General features: G+C 46.1%; 1 protein-coding gene across 3 annotated transcripts in view; it reads right to left on the reverse strand.

Annotated features, from left to right (window-relative positions):
* EIF4G1 (eukaryotic translation initiation factor 4 gamma 1) overlaps nucleotides 1–24,078 on the reverse strand; it is a 1,004,595-nt gene that overhangs the window by 629,633 nt on the left and 350,884 nt on the right. For all 3 annotated transcript variants that reach the window (XM_086944451.1, XM_086944450.1, XM_086944449.1), the window contains one exon: nucleotides 203–295. In XM_086944451.1, the coding sequence (XP_086800577.1) occupies nucleotides 203–295 (93 nt within the window). The remainder of the gene's footprint in view (nucleotides 1–202; nucleotides 296–24,078) is intronic.

Consider the following 24,078-nt stretch of genomic DNA (forward strand, 5'->3'; position numbering starts at 1 on the left):
TTGCACTGAAAACTATTGATGTAGGGCTTTCTACTGTTTATTGTAAGCTTGACTACCTAATAGGTTTCAAAAATCCTGTCTGAAAAAGCACTGCCATGGGCAAGTTGCAGCTAAATACTCCTTGTTACCACCAAATTATATTTTGATCTCGGAGAGCAGATTAGCACTCCACCATGCAGTGCTGCCTTGGAAAAGCTCTTACCTGAGGTGGGGTTGGTGTGGAAGTCGTTCTTCCTCCAGACATAATCTCCTCTGTGATGTCTTTACCACCTTGATTTGGATCTCGTATTCGAATCTAATGGTGAGAAGAATTCAATTCATCAATACCACAAGTATCCTACCATTCTGCTACATATAACAGTCTTCATACAGTCTACTTTGGATTGATACCAGAAATATTTTTGCAGGTCCTTAAAGCTTCAAAAACAGTACACAGTTGGGAGCACCAAACAACGTCAGCAATTTAAACAAAAAAGCACCCTTTGTTTTACCAAAAAAAAAAAAAAGGTTTGACAAAAAAACACTTTTTTACTCAAACTTCTACGTTGTGGCCTTTTCATCTCCACTTAAATTGTCGAGTTTCTTGTAAAGAAATATTTAATCGACAAGTGATGCAACTAACATAATCTCACCAGGTGGAAATAAATGGTCTTTAAAAATGTGTGCACTCAGTGTTCTAAATGCCCTCCAATCTTTCTTGCAAATGTTTTCATGTGATAGTAAACAGGACAGCACATAATTTACAACTCATGGACACAAGAGCATGAAGATCAAGTTATTAACCTTCAGTAACGCCTTATATGGAAGACACCATCTAGTCGCACATTCCCTACAACAGAATTAACATCCCCAGGAGTCAGACTGGCTCCGGACATTTTTGAGAGCAGTACTCCTGTACACTGGTAGGTGGTATCGTTCAGCTGCATTGTAATACAATATCCAGCTGGACAGTCTCTCTACCCCAAGATATGGGGTTACCGAAGGGAAGTAATTTTTTCGTCAGAGACTTCAGGACAGACTTCATACCTCGGAATAGATACCCAAGCAATGCTTCTCCAGAGGTGGGTCTGTGAAAAATTTACACCAATAAGTCCTGCCAGACCGAGCGGGCAAAGTGCACATTCCAAAGGACCTAACTGTCCAGGTAGTAGTGTTTTGTAAACATATGCAGAGAGGCGCATGTTGCTCTAGGACCGGGTCTCCTTGAGCTAATGCAGTGGTCGCAGCCTTGGCTCTGGTGAAATGAGTACGTAGGTACGGGGGGAGGTGCAGAGTTGCTTCTTGGCTAATGTGTGACATTTTTAACAGAGCATGAGTCATCCCTTCTATCCCACAAAGAATTGATCATCCATGTGGAATTTATGCGGTTAAGGTAGAACAGCCCTCTTTTAGGATCCAGTAGTGGAGTCGCTCCTCAGAGGGATGTGGCGCAACAAAAAGTAGGCCGGATGATGGACTGGCACACACGAAAAATAGTGACAGCTTTCGCCAGGAAGGAGGCTCTAGTGCATGGTCTGAGAAATGTGGCTGGCACACTGTGCGTATGAGTTGGCTTTTATGAGCCAATCGTCTAGGTAGGGGAACATGTGAATGTGTTGCCTCTGTAGGTGTGCTGCTACTACTGCTAGGCATTTTGTGAACACTCTTGGTGCCCTAGTTACTCCAAAGGGGAGGATTTTGAGTAGAAAGTGCTGACCTATTGTGAACCTGAGGTATTTCCTGTGAGCTGGATGTACAGGAATGTGAAAGTATGCGTCCTTGAGATCTAGTGTAGCAAGGAAGTCTGCCTTGCTGGAGTAGTGGGAGTACTTGTTGTAGAGTGATCATATGGAAATGATCTGAGTATGTATTGGTTCAACGGTCTGAGGTCTAGTATTGGTCTGAGAGAGCAATCTTTTTTGGAAATGAGGAAGTCTAGAGTATACGCCTGTCCCTTGATGTTGCAATGGGACTGGCTCTATGGCACATTTTTGGAGCATGGAGAGCACCTCTTGTTGTAACAGCATAATGTGTTCTTTGGACATTGGACGGTGTCTGTGCAGTATGCTGGGTGGTGTAGAAGTGAGTTCCAGGCAGTAACCATACTGGATAATTTGTCTCACCCACTTGTCTGTAGTGATAGCGTTCTAGACTGGTAGGAATTGTGTTAACCTGTCTCCGACTAGTGTTAAATGGTCTGGAGGGAGTGTGAGCGAGTCACTGTTGGTGGCGGGGGCTCGGGTGTTACCACCACCCCGTCCTCTGCCCTTGTTTTATTGCCTCTATAACCTCCTCCGTTGGCAAATTTATTAAAGGTGCTTTAAGTATAACTTTTGAATGAGGAGGAAGTTTGGGGTGTGTTGCCTCTACCTGAGCCGCGAAAGGAGGAGCGACGAAAGGAACTCCTAGATTGTTGAAACTGAATTGCACCCATGGACTTAGCGGTATCCGTATCTTTTTTCATCTTTTCTAAGATGGTACCTACCGCAGGGCCAAACAAGAAATCTTGGTTAATGGGCTGGTTGAGGATGGTTGATTGCACTTCATTCTTAAAAACGGAAATGAGTAGCCATGCATGCCGGCGTAGTAATAAGCTAGTGTTGATCGACCTGGTGGCTGTATCAGTTGTGTCAAGGGCGCATTTGATGGAAGAGTTAGTGATAAATTTGCCTTCCTGTATTAGGTTGTTTGCTTTAGTTTTAAAAGGTTCTGGTAGGTGTTGTAGTAAACCCTCCAGTTGGTCTTAGTGTGCTCTGTTGTAACGTGCTAAGAGAGCTTGTGTGTTGGCAATTCTCCAGGTATTTGCTGCCTGGGAGGCTACTCTTACCTGAGGCTTCTAATACCTTTGACTGTCAGGAGGGGGAGCATCTCCTGTTTGCAAATTAGCTCGTTTTCTGGAATTCGATACAACTAGCGAGTCAAATGGTAACAGACTTCATATAAGAAGGGTCTGTAGGGGCTGGTTTATATTTTCTCAATTCTGGGATAGAGGACACACTCTGGCTAGGTCTTTAAATATGTCTGGCGCGTGCTTTAGTACCCCTTTTCACATAGGAAGTGTACGTACACTTTTCTCAGATGTTGGAAAGGTGTCAAATAGGAAATCCTCTTCTATTGGGTCAGTGTGCATGTCTACACCATGATACTTAGCTGCCCTATCGACTAGCTGGTTAAAAACGATAGTGTCGTCAGTAGGAGACTGTTTTGTAGGGTATGAAGAGGCATCAGGGATGGGTTATGGATCATATTTATCGTAAGGATTATTATGGTCACTCCATGTGTTATCTTGGATACCCTGATCTTCTGGTTCTATAAAAGCCTCCTGAGGATCCTCCCCCATGTTACTTTCATCATAACCTGAAGGTGTAGGAGAGTAAGGCACATAAGGCATGTCAGGAAAGAAAGGAGGAGTAAAAAAAAAGGCCTTGAAGGAGATGTTCCAAAGTCTTTTTTCTTTGGAGGAACAGGAGAAAAAGTGTCTGTGTCCAATGATCTTTTCTCCCTTTTGTAAACTGTTACGTGTGCGGTTTCAGGGTCTATATACAGTTTAGTTTGTTCTACGCTCACTGGATAAGGATGGAAAAGTTCTTCCTCAACTGTCCTTGGCGCCGATGTTTTTGGCTTGGTCGCTTGTTTGTGGCGAGTCTTTGCCTCGAGGGCCATAGGCTGTGGAGCTTTTTTCGGCTCGACTGGATTGGTCTGCTCTACTGCGGTTTTCGGGTCGGATACCTTTTTTGGTTAGACTACTTTTTGTTTGATGTCCTTTGTTGGATGTACTGCCTTTTTTGGCTCGGCGACCTTTGGTTCGACTACCTTTTTCGGATCGACCGATTTTTTCGATCCGATAGCCTTTTTCGGTTCGACGTGTTTTTTGGGCTAGACTACCTTTTTCGGCTCAATCTTTGTAGACTCGAAGGCCTTCGGGTCGACAGGCTTTTTTGGCTGATTTGCCTTTAGATCGACACCTTTTTTTTTGGCTCGACGGCCTTTTTAGGGTCGACTGCTTTTTTCGGATAGACGACCCCTTTGGTTCTACGCCCTTTTTTGGATCGATGACCTTTGGTTTGACAACCCTTTTTTGTTAGACGGCCCTTTTGGGAAGAGTGTTGCTCGTTCCTGGGGTATCAGAAGGCTTGGTTATGGTCTTTGGAGCCGAGCCGGAAGGCGGGGGGGCTTCTGAAAGAGTCTCTCGGCTAAGGACTTTAGGCAATGCTTCGACCAGAGCCTTGTCTTGAGGTGGAAGCAGGGTAGGTGCTTTGGTACTCAAGGTTTGCCCCGGTGTGATCTGGTTATCTGAGTCAGACTGGTCCTCTTCTGGGAGTTCATGTACGTCGGCGAAAATATTCTCCGGTTCTGGTGCCCACCGCTGCATCTCTTGTCTAGCGGCCCTTCGGTTCCGGATAGTTTTCTTCGACCGAAAATGAGCACAAGCTGGGCAGTTTTCCTCGTTGTGCTCCGGAGATAGGCACTTGTTGCATACTGTATGTTTATCAGTATGTGGGAATTTGGAGTGACATTGTGGACATCTTTTGAACGGGGTCCTTTCCATCGGCAGGAGGACCACATGGCGTCAAAAAGGCCCAACAGCCCGCGTCGACGACGGGATCGAGATGGAAAGTATTATCGAGTGAAGGGGTACCAAACGAGAACAATACCGTCAAGGTAGAAGGCCTTTTGGCCTTAGAAAGTTGAAAACTTTTGGTTCCGAAGTTGGAGATGAGGAATAGCATCCGTACCCAATGGCGGAAAAAAACAATCTGAGGATGGAGAAGATGCCCATGCGCACTGTAGTCCAGGGGAGGAGTCACCTATCTCGTGATACTTCAAAGACTCTTCCAAGTCAACAAAGTGCAAACATCCGGACCCAACACTAGGCGGCGATCTATGCTAAGATATTAATTCAGCAGCCCACATGCCTCGAACATTGGGCTTTGGGCTGTTGCCTCATACCCTCAGGGGATGAACACTCCTCTCTGCCCTAAAGAACTCTTTGGTGGGACCTCCTTCCACGTCACCCAGCAAGCCCTGGCACGTCACTAAGGGGAGCAAATCCCTCAGTGGGCTCCAAGGCAGCCACTGCAGGTGCCCCATATATCTTACTGGGAAGATCTTCAGAGACTGGTTTCCCCATACCCTCTGCCTTTGCCTCCTTAGCAGTTGGCTGGGACTTTTTCAGGCTCCAGACATTTGCAACTCCCATCCTGGAAAGCCATGGACCTTGTGGTTGCAGCGCTCCAATCAGGTAACCCCAACATCTTCACATGAACGTTTAGCTTCACTTCCTTCCAGGTAGTGCACTTAAGTACATTACCATGCACATAGTCCACTGGCATGGCAGGGCTCACTGCAACTTTCCAAAGACTTGAACACCCATCCTACCCCCTTCCCCCACCCCTCTGAGATCTGGCCCATGTTGGAGATTCTTCGATGTACCACCCACTGGGGCTTCAGGTCCTGCGGCAAAGTCCATATACGGCAGTGAGCAGTGTCACAAGCAGGATGCCAGAGGCCAAACAGCTTCAGAGTCCGTCTCACAGAAACCCAGGATAGAGGTTGAAACATCAGAATCATGGCCTGCATATATAGGGACTCCCCATTTGTGAGGATAAGCCTGAAGCTAAACCGTATCCAGAACGGCTCAGATGAAAGGGAGCATCAGCAAGGGAGTCAGGTGTGACTTTGGCACATTGTTGGTGAATCCCAGCGAGTGCAGGAGGCCCACCATAGTCTGGAGGTGGGACATGACTGCCTGGGATGAGCCTGCCTTCAACAGCTAGTTGTATGGCTGTAAAGCAGCATGCAAACTGAAAGTGTTCATGGCCTTCCTTGAACCGCAGATTACATCTGCGGAAAGGCTGGACGGGGATGTGAAAATATGCACCCGGCAAGTCCATTGTTACCAACCAGTCTCCAGGATCTAGGGCAGACAGACTTGCATGTGCATTCTGAATTGGTACTTTTTCAGAAAGAAATGCAGGGTGCAGTCTAGGATAGAAAAATGGCCCCTGTCCTTTTTGGACACCAGAACGTAGCACGAACCACCACAACCTACTTCTGGCGCTGGCAGAGCCACCACTACCTGGAGGAGTAAGGATAGATGGTCCTCAGTCGGCCTGTCGCACGTGGATGGCATGGGAGGAGGGGTAGTCACAAAGGGGAGGGAGAAACAACTTCAGAAAATCTAAATAACCGAGCTGTCGGATGTTATCGACCTCCAGTGGTTCAGGTGAATGATGGTTGTTGGCAAACTAAACCTGCTTACGTTTCCCTACAAATTCAACTCAACACTTTAGGAGGAAAACAGTCAACGCTATCCAATGGAGAAAAATGAGGTTATCGGTGTTTGCGGTTGAGATACTGGGGTTAGAACAAGGGTTCCCCCAGGGTTAAGGATGCACTCAAAGAGCACTCCCAGCTGCACTAGGGTGGCTGGGTGCAGAGTGCTGGGGCCAATGTTCGCTATGGGGCAGTCAGCGGCAACTCTCTGGCAAGCCACAGGGCTGAGGGAGCAAAGCTCCTAGGGTTAAGCTTAGGGCAAAAGGGATCCAAGTTACCACACAAAGTGCATCCACAGCAGCACAGGAGCAGCCGGGTTCAGTGTGCTGGATCGGGTCAGGTGCACTGTTTTCAATGGAAGCTCTCTGGTCAGAACAATTAGCAGGTTCAGGCAAGGAGGCTTCCTGGAGGAGACCACCGGTTGGCGAGGTAAGTTGGGATGCAGGGGGTAGCTTGACATAGTTGGTTGGGTTTTCTGACCAGCTCAGGTTGCAGTAAAGGGGATCCTCCAGATAAAGGCTGCACGTGTCGTCGAGAGGCTTGAGGTAAGTCATGGATCAACAGGGCCCATGTCAGGTTCGCTGGGCAGACCTTGTGGCGTTAGGCCACTCAAGTTCGGGCCGTGGGCATTTGGTGCAGACTCGCAGGTTCAGCCGGAGCCAGAGTTTTTTTTAAAAGTCTGCTGCTCACAGGAGACAATCTTTGTAGGGAAGGCAGGGTAGGTCCTCTTGGTTATGGGGCTCTTCTAGCTGCAGGACACACCGGCATTCAGCTGGAGCAGGTCAAGGCAGTACAGGCCGGTAGGGCTGGGGCCAAGGCAGTTTGTGTCCACTACATCCTTCAGCACAGCTTTGTCCTTCTTGCTTGTCTGAGGCAGCAAGGTTCGGGATAGCTCCATAATACTGAATTTTGGGCTGTTTCAGGTAGGGAAAGGTCGGAACAAATGGATCACTTCCTTCGGGTAGGTACACCCCCTATTATGCCACCCTCCTGTTGGATGGGGGTATACGCCCCACTCTGGTTGGCTGGATTGCCCCCATCTTCAAGATGGCAGGGACTGAGTTGTACTACGCCTCCTCTCCCCCACTTGAGGCTGTGGGGTCTATGGGCACATCTCTCCTTTTATCTTTGTTTTCCCGCCGATACTCCTGCTCAAAGTGAAGGTCAGAACCAGTGGGGCCCAGTTGCTGGGAGCAGCAAATGGCTGAGTCCGCTCACAAAGGTGGCAAGCCTTTGAAGCTTCCCTTTCGTGGAGCATGTCCATCCTGGGGAGGAGGCTTGGCAACTCTACCCAGGATGTGCTTTGTTTAAGGACCAGAGTGCAGGAGGCTCTCGAACCAGGAGTCCAAAAACATGTCTAGGGGTGGCAGCTGGCAAGAAGCCACTCAGCCAGGTCAGTAGAGTTATGTCGTTTTTATCTGGGCATCTCCAAGATGCCCTCCGAGTGCATTAAATCCCAGAATGGCATCAGTGTGGGTTTAATGTGCTTAGAAGTTTGACATCAAACTTCATATTCCAGTAAAGCCATTATGGTGCTGTGGAGTTCGTAATTACAAACTCACAGACCATATACTCTTTATGGTATAGTGCACCCAGCTAGAGGGGTGGCTTACCTATGCCACAGGAAGTGGATTGTAGGCAAGGTACACAGGAATGTGTGCCATGTCGAGACTTCACTTTGCTCTGCTCCATGACACGCAGCCTGCAATGGCAGTGTGTGGTTGGTTACAGGACATCTAAGGGGGCACAATATGAGCTGCAGTCCTTAGGGCCCTGTGACCAGATATTTCTTAGTACCCATAATACCTTTTACAAGGGACTTACATGTGGTCAGAGAGTTTCCAACTGGGTGTGCAACAGTACAGTTTTAGGGAAACATAGGCCCTGGGTACCTGGTTGGCAGGAACCCAGGGCACACTCAAAGAGCAACAACATCAGGCACAAAGTGGGTGGCAACCATGCAAAAACTGGGCACTTTCCTACAAGTGTGGGATGAAACAATGTTCCAGGAATTAGGCAAACTGCAGTGTTAAAATCCTGGGAGTTATTCTGGAAAGCAAATTTACCTTTCCACCACAGATTGACATTCATACAATTATTTCTCAATATATGACAAAACTATGAAGTATCTACCAGTGATTATATGGGGTATATTATATGGAGCAGCTGCGAGACCTTACAGTGTAATACACTTACCAATCACTTTAGAACCAGTAGGTTTAATGTGTTAAAACCTCTAGCTGAACCCTGGGTGGCTGTGGTCTGATAAGCAAGGCTCACACAAAGGAACAAGTGCAAGGTATTTATTTACAAACCGCAGCAGAACAATTGAAGACATCAACAAGACTAAAAGCAGACACCAAATTATAAAAAAAAAGGTATTTTAGACACCACAACGAAAAAGATCCACAGAGGGTCCTCAAAAACAGTAACCTCAGAGGAAGAAGCAGTCTTCAGGAAGTTCCAGGCACTTCTCTCTTTGCTATAGGTTACTATGGAAGTGATCCTGATGCAAGAGATACAGGATGCTGAAGATCTCAAGGATGATGTGGGTGTGATGAGGCCAACGGGGTCTTCCTATTACTCTTCGGTCCAAGAACTCTATGGCCCTAGGAGTAGATGTCCCTCAAAATCTGTGTGGTCCTTGCAGAATACCAGTCACCACTGGCCTACAGGTTGCCCATCATCGCCTTAGGGCTCATTAGGGCTGCCATCGGGGTGATGTACATACTATGGGATGGGCTTGGCTTAGCCCAATTTTGCCATTGCTTTAAATTGCAAACCGCTTAAAACAGCTCTTCCTGTCTGCAATGGCAGACAGTTACCTGCCATGCCCAGAGTAACACAACCAGTTCTGTAATTACTGGGGAAACCCTCAAATCTATATGCCCCTGGTAACCTTGGTACCATATACTCTGGTTAGCATGCCTCATTGCTATCGCTGTGTCAAAAGACCAGCAGCATCAGTCTAAAAGTTAGGTATGACCATACAAAACAGCATTTCTTTACACTACATATTTCTTGGTTTTCCACAAAATGTAGCGACTATCACCCTTTCAGACTACATAAATGACACCTCCCAACATACTCGTGTTCGTGCCAGAATATGCAGAATGCTGCTGCAAAACATGGACCATAAATCACTAGCCCCATGCAACACTGAATTCTTAATTACACTGTCTTGAACTAGAAGTCAGGGTCCAATTCACTACATTAAGTCCTGGTGATAAATTGTTTTGAAGCATTTTGCGTTACCCATAACATTTTACAGCATCTGCCCTTGCTTTTTGCCGAACAAATTTCAAACACAAATCAAGAATTATTTTAATAATAATGCTTGTTTCACTTAAGATTCATCATTTCTACCCATACAGTATTTAGGTTTACTTTTCAGAACCATTCCTCCCACTTATCCCATCAACACCTATTCATATTGAAATGCTCTTCACTTTCATTAGAGAGCCTATATTTGACATCTTCATACAGCAGGGCATCCTTCTTCCTCCCCCCCCCCCCCCTCCCCCACCCCCACCCCACTCAACGGCATGACTATTTAGGTCACACCCAGACACCGCTTGCTCAGTCTCTTCTAGACATGCTGTATTCAGGATATGTGCATAAAGTTTCGCCTACTTCCCGCCCATCTTTTTAATTGGCTTCTGTCCCTTGTAAATGGTGGCTTTTCATTGGCCATTATGCTTTGTAGTTCCCTCTTAGTACCGCCCTGTCTCTTTTTGTAATCTCCCATGAGCAAACCCCCTATTACATGAGTTACACCAAAAGGTTTTAATTACAGCCTCATGGTACAATTTTCTTAAAGGCCTTCACACTGGACACTCACTTGGTCCTAAACAAGGTTGGCAATGGTTACTTTACTAGTTAGCACATCTCGCATTTATATTAGACCTTTTCTAACTTTCCCATCATCCGCTCCACATAGAAGTACAACCTAATCCGGAAATGAATTTATTAACTTGTCACATTTCAAAACTACTAATTGTATATATTGAATGTACTGTGGTACTGTCTTGCATGAAATGCATTATGGGTAGGGTGGATTTTTCACATCTTTAAAGTTTATGATGCTCACTAGGGACCTCTAGGCGCAGCTTGCGGTACTGCACCTACACATTACTCACTTATATTAGACCTTCTATAAATGTCCCTTCATCAGATCCACATACAGTACAACCTAAATGGATTATAAATTGTTTTGTCACATGTCAAAGCTGGTTCCTGCCTCATAGTGCAATCATTTGCAATGCAGTAGGTCTCGTATTACCGAAAGTATGAGCTATTGACTGTACATTTGCAACGCCAATACCTCAAACGATCAGTAATGAGACATTGCATTGCAAATGCTGGTTTTAAATAGCTTCTCAAATAGACTAAGTTGCATTTTAATGGGAAAGTAAAGGTTAAAATGGGACACTACAAAAATATGTACCCATCTCATTCCTGGGGCAGAGATACGGCCGCAATTGTTACATGCTAAGATGATACAACCAATAACATGGGGCACTGTGCCCACTGTTATTCTACAGTGCAAGGTTGGTGGTTCATTAGCTAACTCCAGGAAGACGCTAGTCACAAGTCTTAATATGGGCGGTGTTTGTAGCATTCGGTCTGCCACTTCTGCCTGTCCACATAGCATTGCAATCAAAACATGCTATACAGTGAGCAGTAGTTATACCCTCAACTTTTCTCAAAGTTAATGCAGAAATTGTGCTTGGACTCAAATTACATGTGGAAATGCTGCTAAACTTCACAAGCACCTCATAATTGCCCTGTAATTAATATGGATTGTTAGGACCCCCATGGGAACCTCTGGTTGCCATTGTAGAAGGTTAGATTTAGAGCTCAACTACTTCCTCTTTGCCTCTCAGCAAGAGAGCAAGACATGCTCTTATAAAGTGAAGATATGGACAAGACCGAGCTTGATAGAGGCTCAATCTCAAAGTCTTTGGATGCCTAATAAAGGTCCTTACTTTCATGACTTTGAGGTATTAGAATCCACTCTTGCCAACAGTGATGCAAGGCTTACTTCAAGACCACCACTATGCTGGATTTTGCCTGCTGAGAGTGGCTGATAACTTTCTAGTTCTTTGAATACTTCACTCCAGTGGGCAGAAACCGCTTCCTTACCTTCCGTGGCCTGGCCATGAAGCAGATACATTTAGAGCCCTTAAAGCAACCAGAAACGCATGCAATCATGTTTCCAGCATTTGACTGTAGGCTGGTGCAAGCAGCTTCTTTATGTCCAGGCCATTTATGAAGAAATGACTAAATGGTTTAGTAATTCTTTTGCACCAACAATTCAAACATTTGGATGGTGTGAAGTGGGCTCCCTATACGAAAATCTTGTTTTTTGCCCATTGTCATTTGTAATTTAGTTACTTTGAGCATGCTCTGTGGCATTTCCATCCATAAACACTTGCTTTTGGTCCTTAAGAGCAGCTTGTGGCAAGCCAGTAAAAAGCACACCTTAAGCCCTGCTGGTCAATCTGCAACAGTTTAGGTGAAAGGGCATTAGATGAAGTGATCAGAATAAAGGGGGTGTGGGGCTTCCATTTCTGCAGGCATAATATTCATTCATGTCTTAGAAACTGATTAACGTTTTTAAAACATTTGGAGCCAGGACTTGATAACACGCCCACGTGTCCCCGACATCTTTCCTCCCAATTAAAAATCTCCAAAATTGAGTTTCACTAAAATTATCTTTACACTGGTTTTGTAAATGTTCATATATATTAATTAATCACCAAGAAAAATTAAACGTGGCACTCTTTGGGTGGATAACTGGTTTGTTCAAGCCACCACTCTCCTACTATGCGTTTCGACCCCACAATAGGTCTTGATCATGGTAGTGAAAGTCCTTTTCCCCTAGATTGTGGGTACTGGTAGTTCATTCCTTCTCACAAGTGAATGTACATCTCCTCATACCAATTAAATCCCAGTGGGATCTTGGTTTTAAACCTTATGAAAAGTCTTGATTCAAGGCGTCTGAGTTTCAAAGTTCTGATTCCCCCTCTTCCAAGGCGGCCTTGAAGACTTTAGCAATGACTGAACGGCTAACATTGTCGTGAATCTGTTTTACTCTGATTAGAAGTAACAGTAGTATTTTGTTTGATGGTGGGTGTCTATGATTTAAATGTGTATGTTGTGATTGTTGCAAATTGGGGCACTTAGCCATAAGAACGCAATAAGAGGACACATAGTCCATTATTAATACATAGTGATTGGATGCGAATTCCAAAAAGTCTAACTGTGGATTACAATATCCAAATATGGAGGGAAAATGGGCAATGGCTGTACTCAAATACCCTGAAAAATTGTACATACTCAATGTAGACACACATACATACAAACACTACAAAATAAGAACACAGCATCTTACATTCTTCCCTCTCAGGGCTACAACTCGTACTAGAGTGCCTTTTAAGGTCGAGCCTGGGCAGAGCATACGCGGCTCTGTAAGGCATGTTGTATTGAGGTATTTAATTGAAGTACAGCCCACTCCGCGCCCATATTGGTCATTGGTTTGTGTCACTGTCCTTTATAAACGCACCTCACTGAGGGCTTCTGCTGTTAATATGCTAGGGTCGCACACTGGTCATAGAAAGAAAATCACGCTAGTGCTTACACTATAGTCTCTACACTGTCTGGGACTTTCATTCTGGCTCTGGAAAAATCTATACTGCACCCTTTCTAAGGATGAACATTCATGCACACTCCACCTCACTGTTGACCATTAAAGCAGATCACACTTTACATGAATACAGTTGGGTCGATACATCCGTGAAGAATTCCTTTGCAAACTTGCGATCCAAAACTACAGCCACGTTAGATTGTGCTCAGATGTGTCCAGGCCCTGCTCCCTTGAAAAGTAAGTTGAAGTATATGTGCACTCCCTTAATGTTTTTTCCCAAACCCAGCTCTGCGCATGTTAGCGCATTAAACCGGGGCCTACTGACTGTCCCTGTGTTGCGGATTCTCTCTTTGCACTGTAATGTGGAGCTCTCCCAGCATGTCTTGCCGAATAGAGAATGCTGGGGCCCACTAGTGAAGAGCTGCCCTGCTAAAATTACTACCTTGGTGCTGTAACAACCTCCAACCGGGGAAATTCTCTTGGAGATTTAGAATGGCTCCTTCATGTGTTGCATACGTTTCCAAGAAACTGAACGGTGCTTGTTTACCAATTGAAATGTAACTGCAACATGTTTCACGGTCTTAATATTGTAATTACAGAACCCGGACAAACTGAAAATTAGAGTAATAAAAGACACTGACCAGTACACTTATGAACATTTTAACTGACCGTTCGGCGTACCTATAAACGTTAAAACATTTGTTTTTAAAAGGAAAGCTGTCACGGTTTGTTACCCCCAACTCGCTCTATAAACTAGTTTATTCTCCACTGGACATTAAAAAACCCTCACTGGTATCCCCAACCAGAGCAAGCAAAACTATGGTCCACAAGCCTTAGTTACAAAATTGTAGTCTCTGGCCTAATAGGCCACAGTCCAGATACGGCTTCCCCATACTACCACATTGAGTGATTCTAAGCAAATTGCTTCCTCCCCAAGTGCCTTTGTTGTAGTGAAGCTTGCAGTGTTTGTTGCTGCTGGTTTTGTTTTTTACTTCAAAGCTACTTCAGACAATGAGCTTTCTCGACAGGATCATACACAACCATACCACTTGTGTGTGACTCACAGAAATTGAGAAATGTGGAGGAGTTGGCTTTTGATCTGGAGGACCAGGTTTTGGGTCGGATCCTGGCATTGGATCAACGTCCACTGAATATGGGCAAATCGCTTAACCTCCAGTGCGTAAAATACAATGAATCCGACACTCATGTAAAGCGTCTCAAAGCCCTTGGGCCGTATTTTCTAGATCTAAAAATATGAGACCTTAGTCTGTAGTGGAAGCTGGAGGGTTCTCAAATTTGCTACCACTGGTTTTTGAGCCCAAGATTTCAGAGACCTTGTGATTTTAGTGAACGGATACAAATAGCCAGAACTCCACTCTGTGTTCCAGCTCCAGTGCAGTTCTTAATCTGCCACATATATGTGCAGATTAATATGTTGGTTGCAGTCGCATACCGAAAGCGGTAGTCAAGGTAATGCCGTTTAACAAACGCCGCTATTGCATAAAATAAATGCCACCATCTCATGCCCAATAAAGCTAGGTGGTCTTGACAATTTGTCGTTTTAAAACCTGGGTTGTGGTCCTAAAAGGTTTGGGCAGCACTGGTTTAAAGAACTAACCTTTGAGCAGGTCATCATGAGATTACTAGGAGCATCTTCAAAGTAAGTAGTCATAAAGTGAGCCTCCATTAAAAGTGGACGCAACAGATAGCAGCCACAAAAGAGAACAGCTAAGACATGGACATTAAAATCAACTCTGCATTATTGAGCAGATTATGTGAAGCGAAATCTTGCCTTGTGCCACTTATCGAATTACATCACACAAACCTCAATTTTCAAGTAGGTTTTAAAGCATCCTTCTTTCAATAATCCAATAATTAGCTAATCTCATAATTGGACATGAAAATAAAAGTGTAGTTCAGGCATGCCTGGAGGCGTTGTATGCGCTTATCTACAAAGTGCTTTCTCTAGGAGCATTGTTTAAATGTCTGAGCTAGTCTCATAGATGCAGGTACCGTTACGGCAGGTACGAAGGTTCAAAAAGCATATAAGCAGATTTGTTGGGGGTTTGAAATGCCCTGAAGGTACTGGATAGGCAGTTTATTTAGCTTCAGGTGTCTTTTAAACTAGGTTTAATTGCAGAATACATATGATTGACAAGGGGCCACCGAGTTTGTTCTGCAACCATACATCACAGTATAAACTCTTGGTCAAATGCACAAGTCCAGGGCCGGCCCGAGCTGGGCCCAGAGCAACCATTTTTTAGGTCTTGCTGAGCCAGCGCATGCGCTGCGAGAAATTTAGTGTGTGGGTTTTCAAAGTGCTGCCGCAAGCTTTGGGTGGCCACACGAGCGTGCACGCACGCAGCCGCCATCTGTCTTTGATCGCGATCACTTTCACGGGCCATGCGACCGGGTCACTTTCACTGCTGCGCGGCCAATGCTGGTCTTCTTTCTCCTCACGTGTTCTAGTCTTCGCTCCATTTACAGCCCTCCTTTCTAATTTCCGTATTCTCATAACCCTCTTTCCTGCGTCTGTGTTCACCTTCATTATTTCCACTACTTTCCATTTTTACCTCCTTCTGTTCTTCACCACACTTGCTCTCCCGCCCTCTTTTTTAGGTTTCGCCTGTAGAAAGCTGCGCACTGCCCAGCTTTTCGCGCAGGTGAAATCTTATGTCTAGAGTATGTGTGTGTTGTCCCGCCCCTCTGTTCCATTGGCTAGCTCCATAAATGGAGGCTAGCCATTGGAACAGATCTGTCCATCAATGCCGGAGCAGATTCGTGGGCGTTCGAGAATTTTAGGCTTTTGCCCACGTCATGCCTCTGGGCGGGTGTTTTTTTTTTCCCCGGTGTTGGTCATTTTCGAAGTGCCTTTATCCGGAGTGGTCTGCGAGATTTAAGTTGCCAGGAAGTTGTTTTTATTTCTGATCAGGTAAGCAGCATTTTGTTTATAATTTTGTTTTCCCTTTGTACGTGTACCCAGTTTCATGGCGTCTCCCTGTTTGTTTTACGTTTTTGCGTGTTTTGTTGCTGTTCCACTGTATATTTTTAAGTCTTTAAGTGTCTAGAATCCTGTTCCCGCCCCCCCTCCCGCTGTCCGTGAGCCCGTTCCCGCCCCCCCCCCCACCTCCCGCTGTTCGTGTGCCCGTCTCCCCCTCCCACTGTCCATGAGCCCGTCCCCCCTCCCGCTGATGCACCAGAGGCCTGTGGCTGAAGAGCGTTGAACTAAAACATGAATAGGCAGCAAGGAGGTCGGGCTTCATCTCAGGGGCCCAGATGAACATACTGCGAGGGACACGCCAAGCCCCATGCATCACCACCTCCCCATTCACACTGTGCAAGTACGATTTGCAATTTGGAACCAGAATGGCCACGTTGAGAGCATGCCCCCCTCTCCTTGGAACTTGTAAGGCCAGCGATCAAAGTTGCGTGAAATAGAAAGCGGTGCCCTTCGGTCGATTCCTGTTTCATAACGGCAGTTTCAGAACGCGCCCCTTTGTTTGTGGCATTATACCCTTCACCTGTGGCAATGGGGCCAGGTCCAAAATAGAGACCCGACCCAGACTTCTGCTGTTGCTTGTTTAAAAGCTCTCTGCTGGTTTTTTTACAACTCAAGCCTTCCTTTATTTTGAATCAAGCCCCCCCCCCTCCCCCCTCCCCAGTGTTGTGTCTCGGCTCGCGCTCTGCTCCCGCCTCCCGCTGCTGGGCTCCGGCGACTGAGTACCTGGGGTGCCGGAGTGCCTGTCCCACCCAGGGAGTCGTAGTAGCAGGGGTAATGATTGTGGCGGGTCCTTTTGAAGCCTATCCAATCTTTTGCTGTGCCTGTCCGGTTAATCTCCCGAAGCAAGCGCCCACCACACCATCTCCCATCTCACCGCTATGCAAGGGCTCGGGAGGGGATGGGTGATAATGAATGAATCAATGAATCCCAGCGGGTCCCACGGAAACGTTCATTATTAGACTGATTAGGTGCACGCCATTCCGTCATGGTAGTTGATTCTGTTAGCCTCAGGTACTGGAGCAGTGTTTAAAAACAATTCATTGTTGAGACCAAAGCTCTGTGGAAGTCACGGCATCTCTTCCCGTCCGGCCACCGTCTCAAACCATTCTTCACAGGCCCGAGTCCAAAGCAAGCCAAGTTCAAACTTCATTTCCCAGAATGCACCGCCATGATATATGAAACCACGGCTTGGACACATGCACAACTGCCCTGCAAGGCATGACATTACATGGCGACCTTACTAGAGTTAGTACATCTACTCGAGAGATTTGCCTCGCCCATTGAAAATATGCTCGTTAAAAATGTTATAAAGAACAGAAATGCACATTCCAACGTTGCGCCAGTTCTTCCATCTACCAGATAAGACTTGTAGTGCAGATGTATGGGTTTTTAGTTAAATAAGTAACACGGATATGGGTGGGGAAATTAGAATTGGCATTTTAAATGCAATTGATCTCGCATTTGCAATATATTTTTTTAATATAGTAGCTGTGGGGGTGTAGGGTTAAACGCGCTAGTGTGTGGTATAAACAGTATGGGCTTTAAATGTGCAGTCTGGAGAGTTTCTTTGGCGTCTAGATGTGCTGGAGTGGTTTGTAGTAGAAATAAACTGCAAACGTTTGCTGCAGGTGGTAAACAGCACAATTCTGTGGCTTAACATTTGAAGGGGACATTTAGCACCTTGGCCGATTTTAACCTATTTACACCTTTTACCTAAAGCGGGCGCCAAGGTGGAGACAGACGTTAGACAAAGAAAGAAGACTAACAAACTTTACTTTCGGCGTTGAAAATTAAGCAAGACATCACCATAGTCGTAAAGATCTATATCGCGTTTACACCCGGCAGATGTGAAGTTTAGGCTGAAGATGCAGTTAATTAGTGCACTTCGAAGGATTGATGAATTTCTTCTAAGGCCAGGAGCATTTAAAATACACTAAAAAATAGGCAGCTTGGGGCTTAAAATGAACGTAAAGATGCGCTGAGGAAGAGGCAGCAAAGCAGGATGCTTCAAATGTGGGGGCGTGGTCAGATGTGGCTGATTAGCTCCTTATTGCATAGATGCAAAAACAGCTAATGTACCCAATTATCGAACAGAAGAGGTCTCACTCGAAACGTAGCATACTCATGAAACACAATGTGAGCATATTACCGTAAACAATTACTGGTCATGGATGGTATTCCTTATAACATGCACTTTTAAAATAAAAAAAGCATATGGGGATAGTTTCAAGTAAAGTCAAAATAAAAACAGATTCCACTAGCAGGCTCACCGCTGTATTCACACGTGATGAACAGCTGCCTGTTCCAGGGTGGGCGTGGAGAAAATGCTTATTAAACTCCGGAATTCATATTCTGATAAGACTGCGCACCTGTTTTAGACCCCAATGCTTCAGCATGAGTTGATGTCCTAAAGAATGCTGCAGTCGTAATCTGACGTGCATAGTGTTTGCCTGTGGTTTAAATTGTGAACTATTAGTTAAGCCTTGTTGCTGCTCCCTATAACTAGACATGGAATTGAGTTAGAAGGCATCACGCAGGTGTAACAAAAACCTGGCCAAAAACGTCAGTGTCACTGTATACTTATTACTAACCGTTACATACTATACTCTCTGGGGCCCGCTGCAATGACACTAAATAAGACCAAAAACAGGGAGAGGGAAAGAAATCGTTTTATTATTAAATGTTAATTTGTTCTTCTGGTTTCCTGGACAAGTTTTATACAATGTTATTTTAACATCCGCTTTGACGAGTATCTGTCTGTCTATCCTTGCCTACTCACTTCTTTTCCTCACTGTTTACCTCTTACCAACTGCCACCATTTATCCCTGCACCCATCCACCCACGCATCATCCATCGGATGTATAACGTTACAACGCATACTTTTACCACGCATGCCTTTACAACGCGGTTTTTACAACGCATAGCGCTTTGGGGTGCTGGATAGTGAAAAGTTTAATTTACTATTCCAACTCCAGTCCCCGTGGACAATAGGGAAGGTGTTGGATAGTAAATTAAACTTCTTCCCTATCCTAGAGCGCCCCCCAGCGCAATGCGCTGTAATGGTTTGCGTTGTAATGGTAGTGCGTTGTAAAAGTTGTTGTAAAGGTTGTATACCCATCCATTAATTCGTCCGTCCGTCAGTCCATCCATCCATCCATCCATCCATCCATCCGCACATCCATCTCTCTTTTGGTCGTTCTTTCCTGTCAACCTTCCTCTTTCCCTACATCCCTCCTTGCATCCACCTGTCCATCAATCATTCCAATCACCCACCTATCATATTCGTCATTAGTCCCACACATGTTAAGCTACCATATTCATTCACTTTTAACTCACTTTTAATATCAGTATTCACCGAGGGCTCTATTCTTATCTACATTAAAATAAACTTAAAAATAACTTGTGGCCTCCGAGAGCACTAATCTTCATAAGCATGCTCGCCCCTTCCGAGTGCTGGATGCTGGCTTGTAAAAGAATTACACACCAGGTGCCCGCCAATAGTGATTTCTCAAACAGAGCCTAGTTATGATGGTTGTTTTGAGATCTGGCCTTTCAGGCAGATTTAACTGTATCACCAGTCTGTTTATTTTGTTCGGTCTGGCCTTTAAGACATTTGTTTTCTCTAAACATTTCCCTCAATCTATCCACTTAGACGGGCTTTGGTCAGAAAATCTTCTTCCGTAAATCTGTTAAAAAAAAAAACAGCCATCCAGTCCAGACCTATTGGTTTTGCCAAAGCTTGTTTGCTGGTGTTTGTCTAGTTTCTGTCTAGTGTTTGTCTGTAGAGCAGTCTTTTCTCCTCCGCCTTTATTCCCCTCTCCCCTTCAGTCTTCAGAGCTTGTTGCTTCCATTCCCTCTTGAAACCAGCTTCTCTCCTTAACTCCTCGCTTCTGACATCAGCCATTCGTACCTCCACTCTCGTCTCATGCTGTCACTACATCAGTCTCTACTCCTCCGCCTTTCTTACCTCTCTCCTCTTCAGTCTTCAGAGCTTGTTCCGGTCTGTATCCCTGGCGCTGCTTGTCCCCCGTGGCACCGCCTCCCTCCAGTGCAGTTTTCCCACCTCCCAGCTGCCCAGCCCTTCCCATCACACTACTTAATAGCGGCTGTTGCGCGGTGAAAGGAGCAATCTCACTGACCTTGTCAGTGAACTGCTTCCCTTCGCGCAATCTCTGTCTTGTAGCTGCTGCCCCTGATCCCTGAAGGTCTGAGAGTTTGAGGCCTCCTCCTGCTCTGCTGCTGCCCTGCCCTCTGTCTTTCTGCCTTTTCTCCTCTGATCTCCTTGTTATCTTCCTTTCATCTTTTCTGCTACTTTGTCATTTTCTGCTCTATTTCACTTTTTGCGCCTTATTCCGCTGTCTCCCTGCTGCTGCTCATCCCCGCAGCCCTGCCCCCCTTGTGCGCCACTTTACCACTTCCCACTTTCATGCCTTCCAGCTGTCCAGCCCCCCTCACATTACTTAATGGCCGCTGCTGTGCTCCACCTGGTAGCTGCTGCCCCTGGCTCTTGCAGGTCTACGAGTTTGACGCCCTTCTGCTGCTCTGCCCTCTGTCTCTGCTTTCTGCCCTTTCTCCTCTGACGCTCTTGCTACCTTCCTTTCATCTGGCCTGCTTTTTAGGTTTCGCCTGGCGTCCGCTGTGCAGCAGCACAGGCGAAATCTTGAGAAGCAGTATGTGGCTTTGTCCCTCCTCTATTCCATTGGCTAGCTCCATAAATGGAGGCTAGCCATTGGTAGAGAGATGAGTCAGTCATTGTCAGAGGCGATAAGTGGGCGTTCCATACATTTTTTCCCTCTCCGCCCCTTTTAAAACGTCATGCGGCGGTGGGCGGATGTGTTTTTTTTTCTCTGCATGTTTTGGCCATTTTGGATGTGTCTTTTGCAGGGGTGCGTTGCGCTATTTCCGAGTCCTGTCGTCTGTGTACTGTTCTTCGTGTCTGTTGGTTGTCTGCTCACACTTTGCGCCCCGTACTGTGAGTTGCATCTTGCTGGTACGGTGCGCATCGAAAAGACTGTGCACTTCAGGAAAACTGTATGCTTAGCAGCTCGCCCGTAACCTGTGCGCACGATTCTGCCCATCTGGACTGCCTTTAATAGGAACCGTGCGCTCCCACTGTACTCTGCCGGATTATAAACTGTGCGCTTCATATTGCCTGGTGAACTGCACGCTTCCGCTTCCTCCCCTTTGAAAAGACCTGTACGCTTCGATCCTCATTGCAAAGTTGTACGCCACGTACGGTTGCTCACGCTAGATGCGTGAGCATTGGTAGGGGGCGTCCATTTCTCCCGTTCGGAGCGCCACGGAGCGTTACGAAGCAAGCTTACACCCTGCCCCAAACTTGCTAAAAGTAGCAGAAACGCGGGGAAAAGTATTTTTAAAGGACTATAACCTTTGTTGCGTGTGCGCGGCTGGCTCTGGGTGCCTGTGCGCGGCTGGCTCTGGGTGCCTGTGCGCGGCTGGCTCTGGGTGCCTGTGCGCGGCTGGCTCTGGGTGCCTGTGCGCGGCTGGCTCTGGGTGCCTGTGCGCGGCTGGCTCTGGGTGCCTGTGCGCGGCTGGCTCTGGGTGCCTGTGCGCGGCTGGCTCTGGGTGCGTGTGCGCGGCTGGCTCTGGGTGCGTGTGCGCGGCTGGCTCTGGGTGCGTGTGCGCGGCTGGCTCTGGGTGCGTGTGCGCGGCTGGCTCTGGGTGCGTGTGCGCGGCTGGCTCTGGGTGCGTGTGCGCGGCTGGCTCTGGGTGCGTGTGCGCGGCTGGCTCTGGGTGCGTGTGGCTGGGTGTTTGTGTGTGGCTCTGGGTGTATGTGTGTGGCTCTGGGTGTATGTGTGTGGTAGTAATTGCTGTCTGCTGAGCTCGTCTGTAGGGTACAATAGGTCTTACATTTGCGAGAGATTAAGCTGATGACAATGTAAATGACAATGCCATTTATTTATCTGTTTTCAAAACTAACACACATACAAATTGTCATTTACAATGCCAATAGCTCTAACTTTTCGAAAGGCGAAACCATTGCATTGTAAATGCTTGTTTAATCTTTTTTTCCTCTGCCATTTTGTCCTCTCATCTCAATCTAACCTTATCAGTCTATTCTCTGGCTTTAGCCACCCATCCTCTCTATAATCCCTTTCGGTCCAGGTCTCATGAACTCCCCCTTCTCTCATTTTCTCCTCTGATATCTTTCTCTCCCCATGTTCACCTTGTCGCCTTCCCTTTCACAGACTTGCAGTCAAGATGATATGTTTAGGGCCGGCTCCACTGCTCAGCAGCGAGCACTTCAATGAACACAGCCACCTTGCCCGCAGAATCGTTTTGGAAGGCACAATATGATCAGATGCAACAGATAAAGCAGCAGAATCGGGCTCACCGTAACTTGATTGAGTGGCAGAAGCATATTTAACACCATCACAAATACAGTTTCACTTCAATAAACGAACGGGCTGCGAACAACAATATATTTTCAGAAATTATTGGCCTAATTCTTATAGGTTCAAATAATAAGATTCAGTCACAAATGAGCATCACCACCTTGGTAAAAGAGGAATCCAAATAAACTCGGTTGTGACCATGAGCACTTCAGTCATTTAAAGTTGCTGTACTTGCATGGACACAAAATGTTTGAGTAGTCAGAAGTTTACGGGGGAAGAGTGCAGATTAGAAAGACTGTTCAACCCAAGGCACTTTACATTCCTCCATTTAAGATCTCACCTACACATAGGTTTAGAGGTCAGATATAAAAAGTACTATCGCCTCGCATACTTAAAAATAAACACATAGTGGGCACTGGGTCAGACCTATGCCCATGACTGGATGACTTTCTCTGCCTAATTTCCTCACTTCTTATTCGATGGTCACCTATGGAGCACTTCCATACTCTGTTCTGATTGGATGATTTTTGGTCTTACACCACTCCACAGAGTGCATGTATTTTCTCACTCTCTCGTGTTCTTCCCCTCTTCACATCCACACACTGCTGGTCTGTGTTGCTTTCCCTTTGCCATCACTATTCCATTGCTTGCCACACCATTTTTATTTTAAAAAAGTTGCTCGACTCCCTCCACATTCTCCTGCATGCCTACTGCTCCTTCCGCTTTGCACTTTTGACAACCTACCCCCAACCAGCTACTCTGTTGCACCCCTGCCCTCTATGTTTTGTTCTTTTTAACCATTTTTTTTTCAAAATGGGCCAGCAGCTGCCATTTACTGTCGGGTCACTCCATTCTTAAAATACACATTTGCACATCACAATTTCTAAAAAAAGTATGATTTGCAGCTCCACAATAGGCATTAGAAATATTGACAGTAACAGAATTTAGCCACGTCATGCTGTATGCGTGCACATGCGTGATGACGGACGTGAATGTACAAGCCAGCACCCTGGGCTGCCATAGCAGCAAGACACATGCATGTGTATACGTAACAATTGTGTACACATCATGGTGCTTTTTTCTGATGCTGTTCAGCCTCTGCAAACTAGCATCGGTAAAGAGTATTAGCAAGGTGAACTGATCTACGTTTCTTAAACGTTGCAGATGGTTGTGGGAAAGCTATTCAAGACAAACTAGAGAGCTTTGACCGGCCGTGTCAGCATACCCAAGTCACGGCCCCTTCTCCCTCAATTATACGTTTTCATCCTCCCGTGAACACCTCCACTAAGCATCTGGATTTTCTTAATTATGCTCCCACATCCTTTCAGCACAATACAATGAAAACAAGCATTGGCATAGCCAACAGGTCTAGCCTTTGAAGCTTATAAGTGTTTATCCATGCAACAGTTGGTTGCACCAAGGATATTGTGCTGGATAACACTTATAAGGTCCCAAAAGCGAGACCTATTGGCTATGCCAATGCTCGTTTTTAGGTCTGCATGGAGCGGTGTGCATTAAGGTTATGCCAACAGCAGCGCCCTTCCCAGCCTGTTTAAAGTGTTTTTGTCCTTCATTACCACACGGCGGGCGAGGTTTTACACATCCTATGGCCCCCTTCCTTGCCCTCCCTTCACCCTCTGACCTCAGCTGGCACAAACAAAGCCATCATCTGCCCGAGGCAGCTCAGCTAGGGTGAATTGGTTGAGCTGGGGGAGGTCCGGGGGTGTTTGTCTCAGGGGCCAGTCCCTGCTCATCCAGGGGCTGACCAGTGAACACAAAAGACCCCCCTGCGGCCTCATTTACTTCAGTTCAATCAG

Source organism: Lissotriton vulgaris, chromosome 11, assembly GCF_964263255.1.
Source record: "Lissotriton vulgaris chromosome 11, aLisVul1.2, whole genome shotgun sequence".
In the NCBI taxonomy this organism is placed as follows: Eukaryota; Metazoa; Chordata; class Amphibia; order Caudata; family Salamandridae; genus Lissotriton; species Lissotriton vulgaris.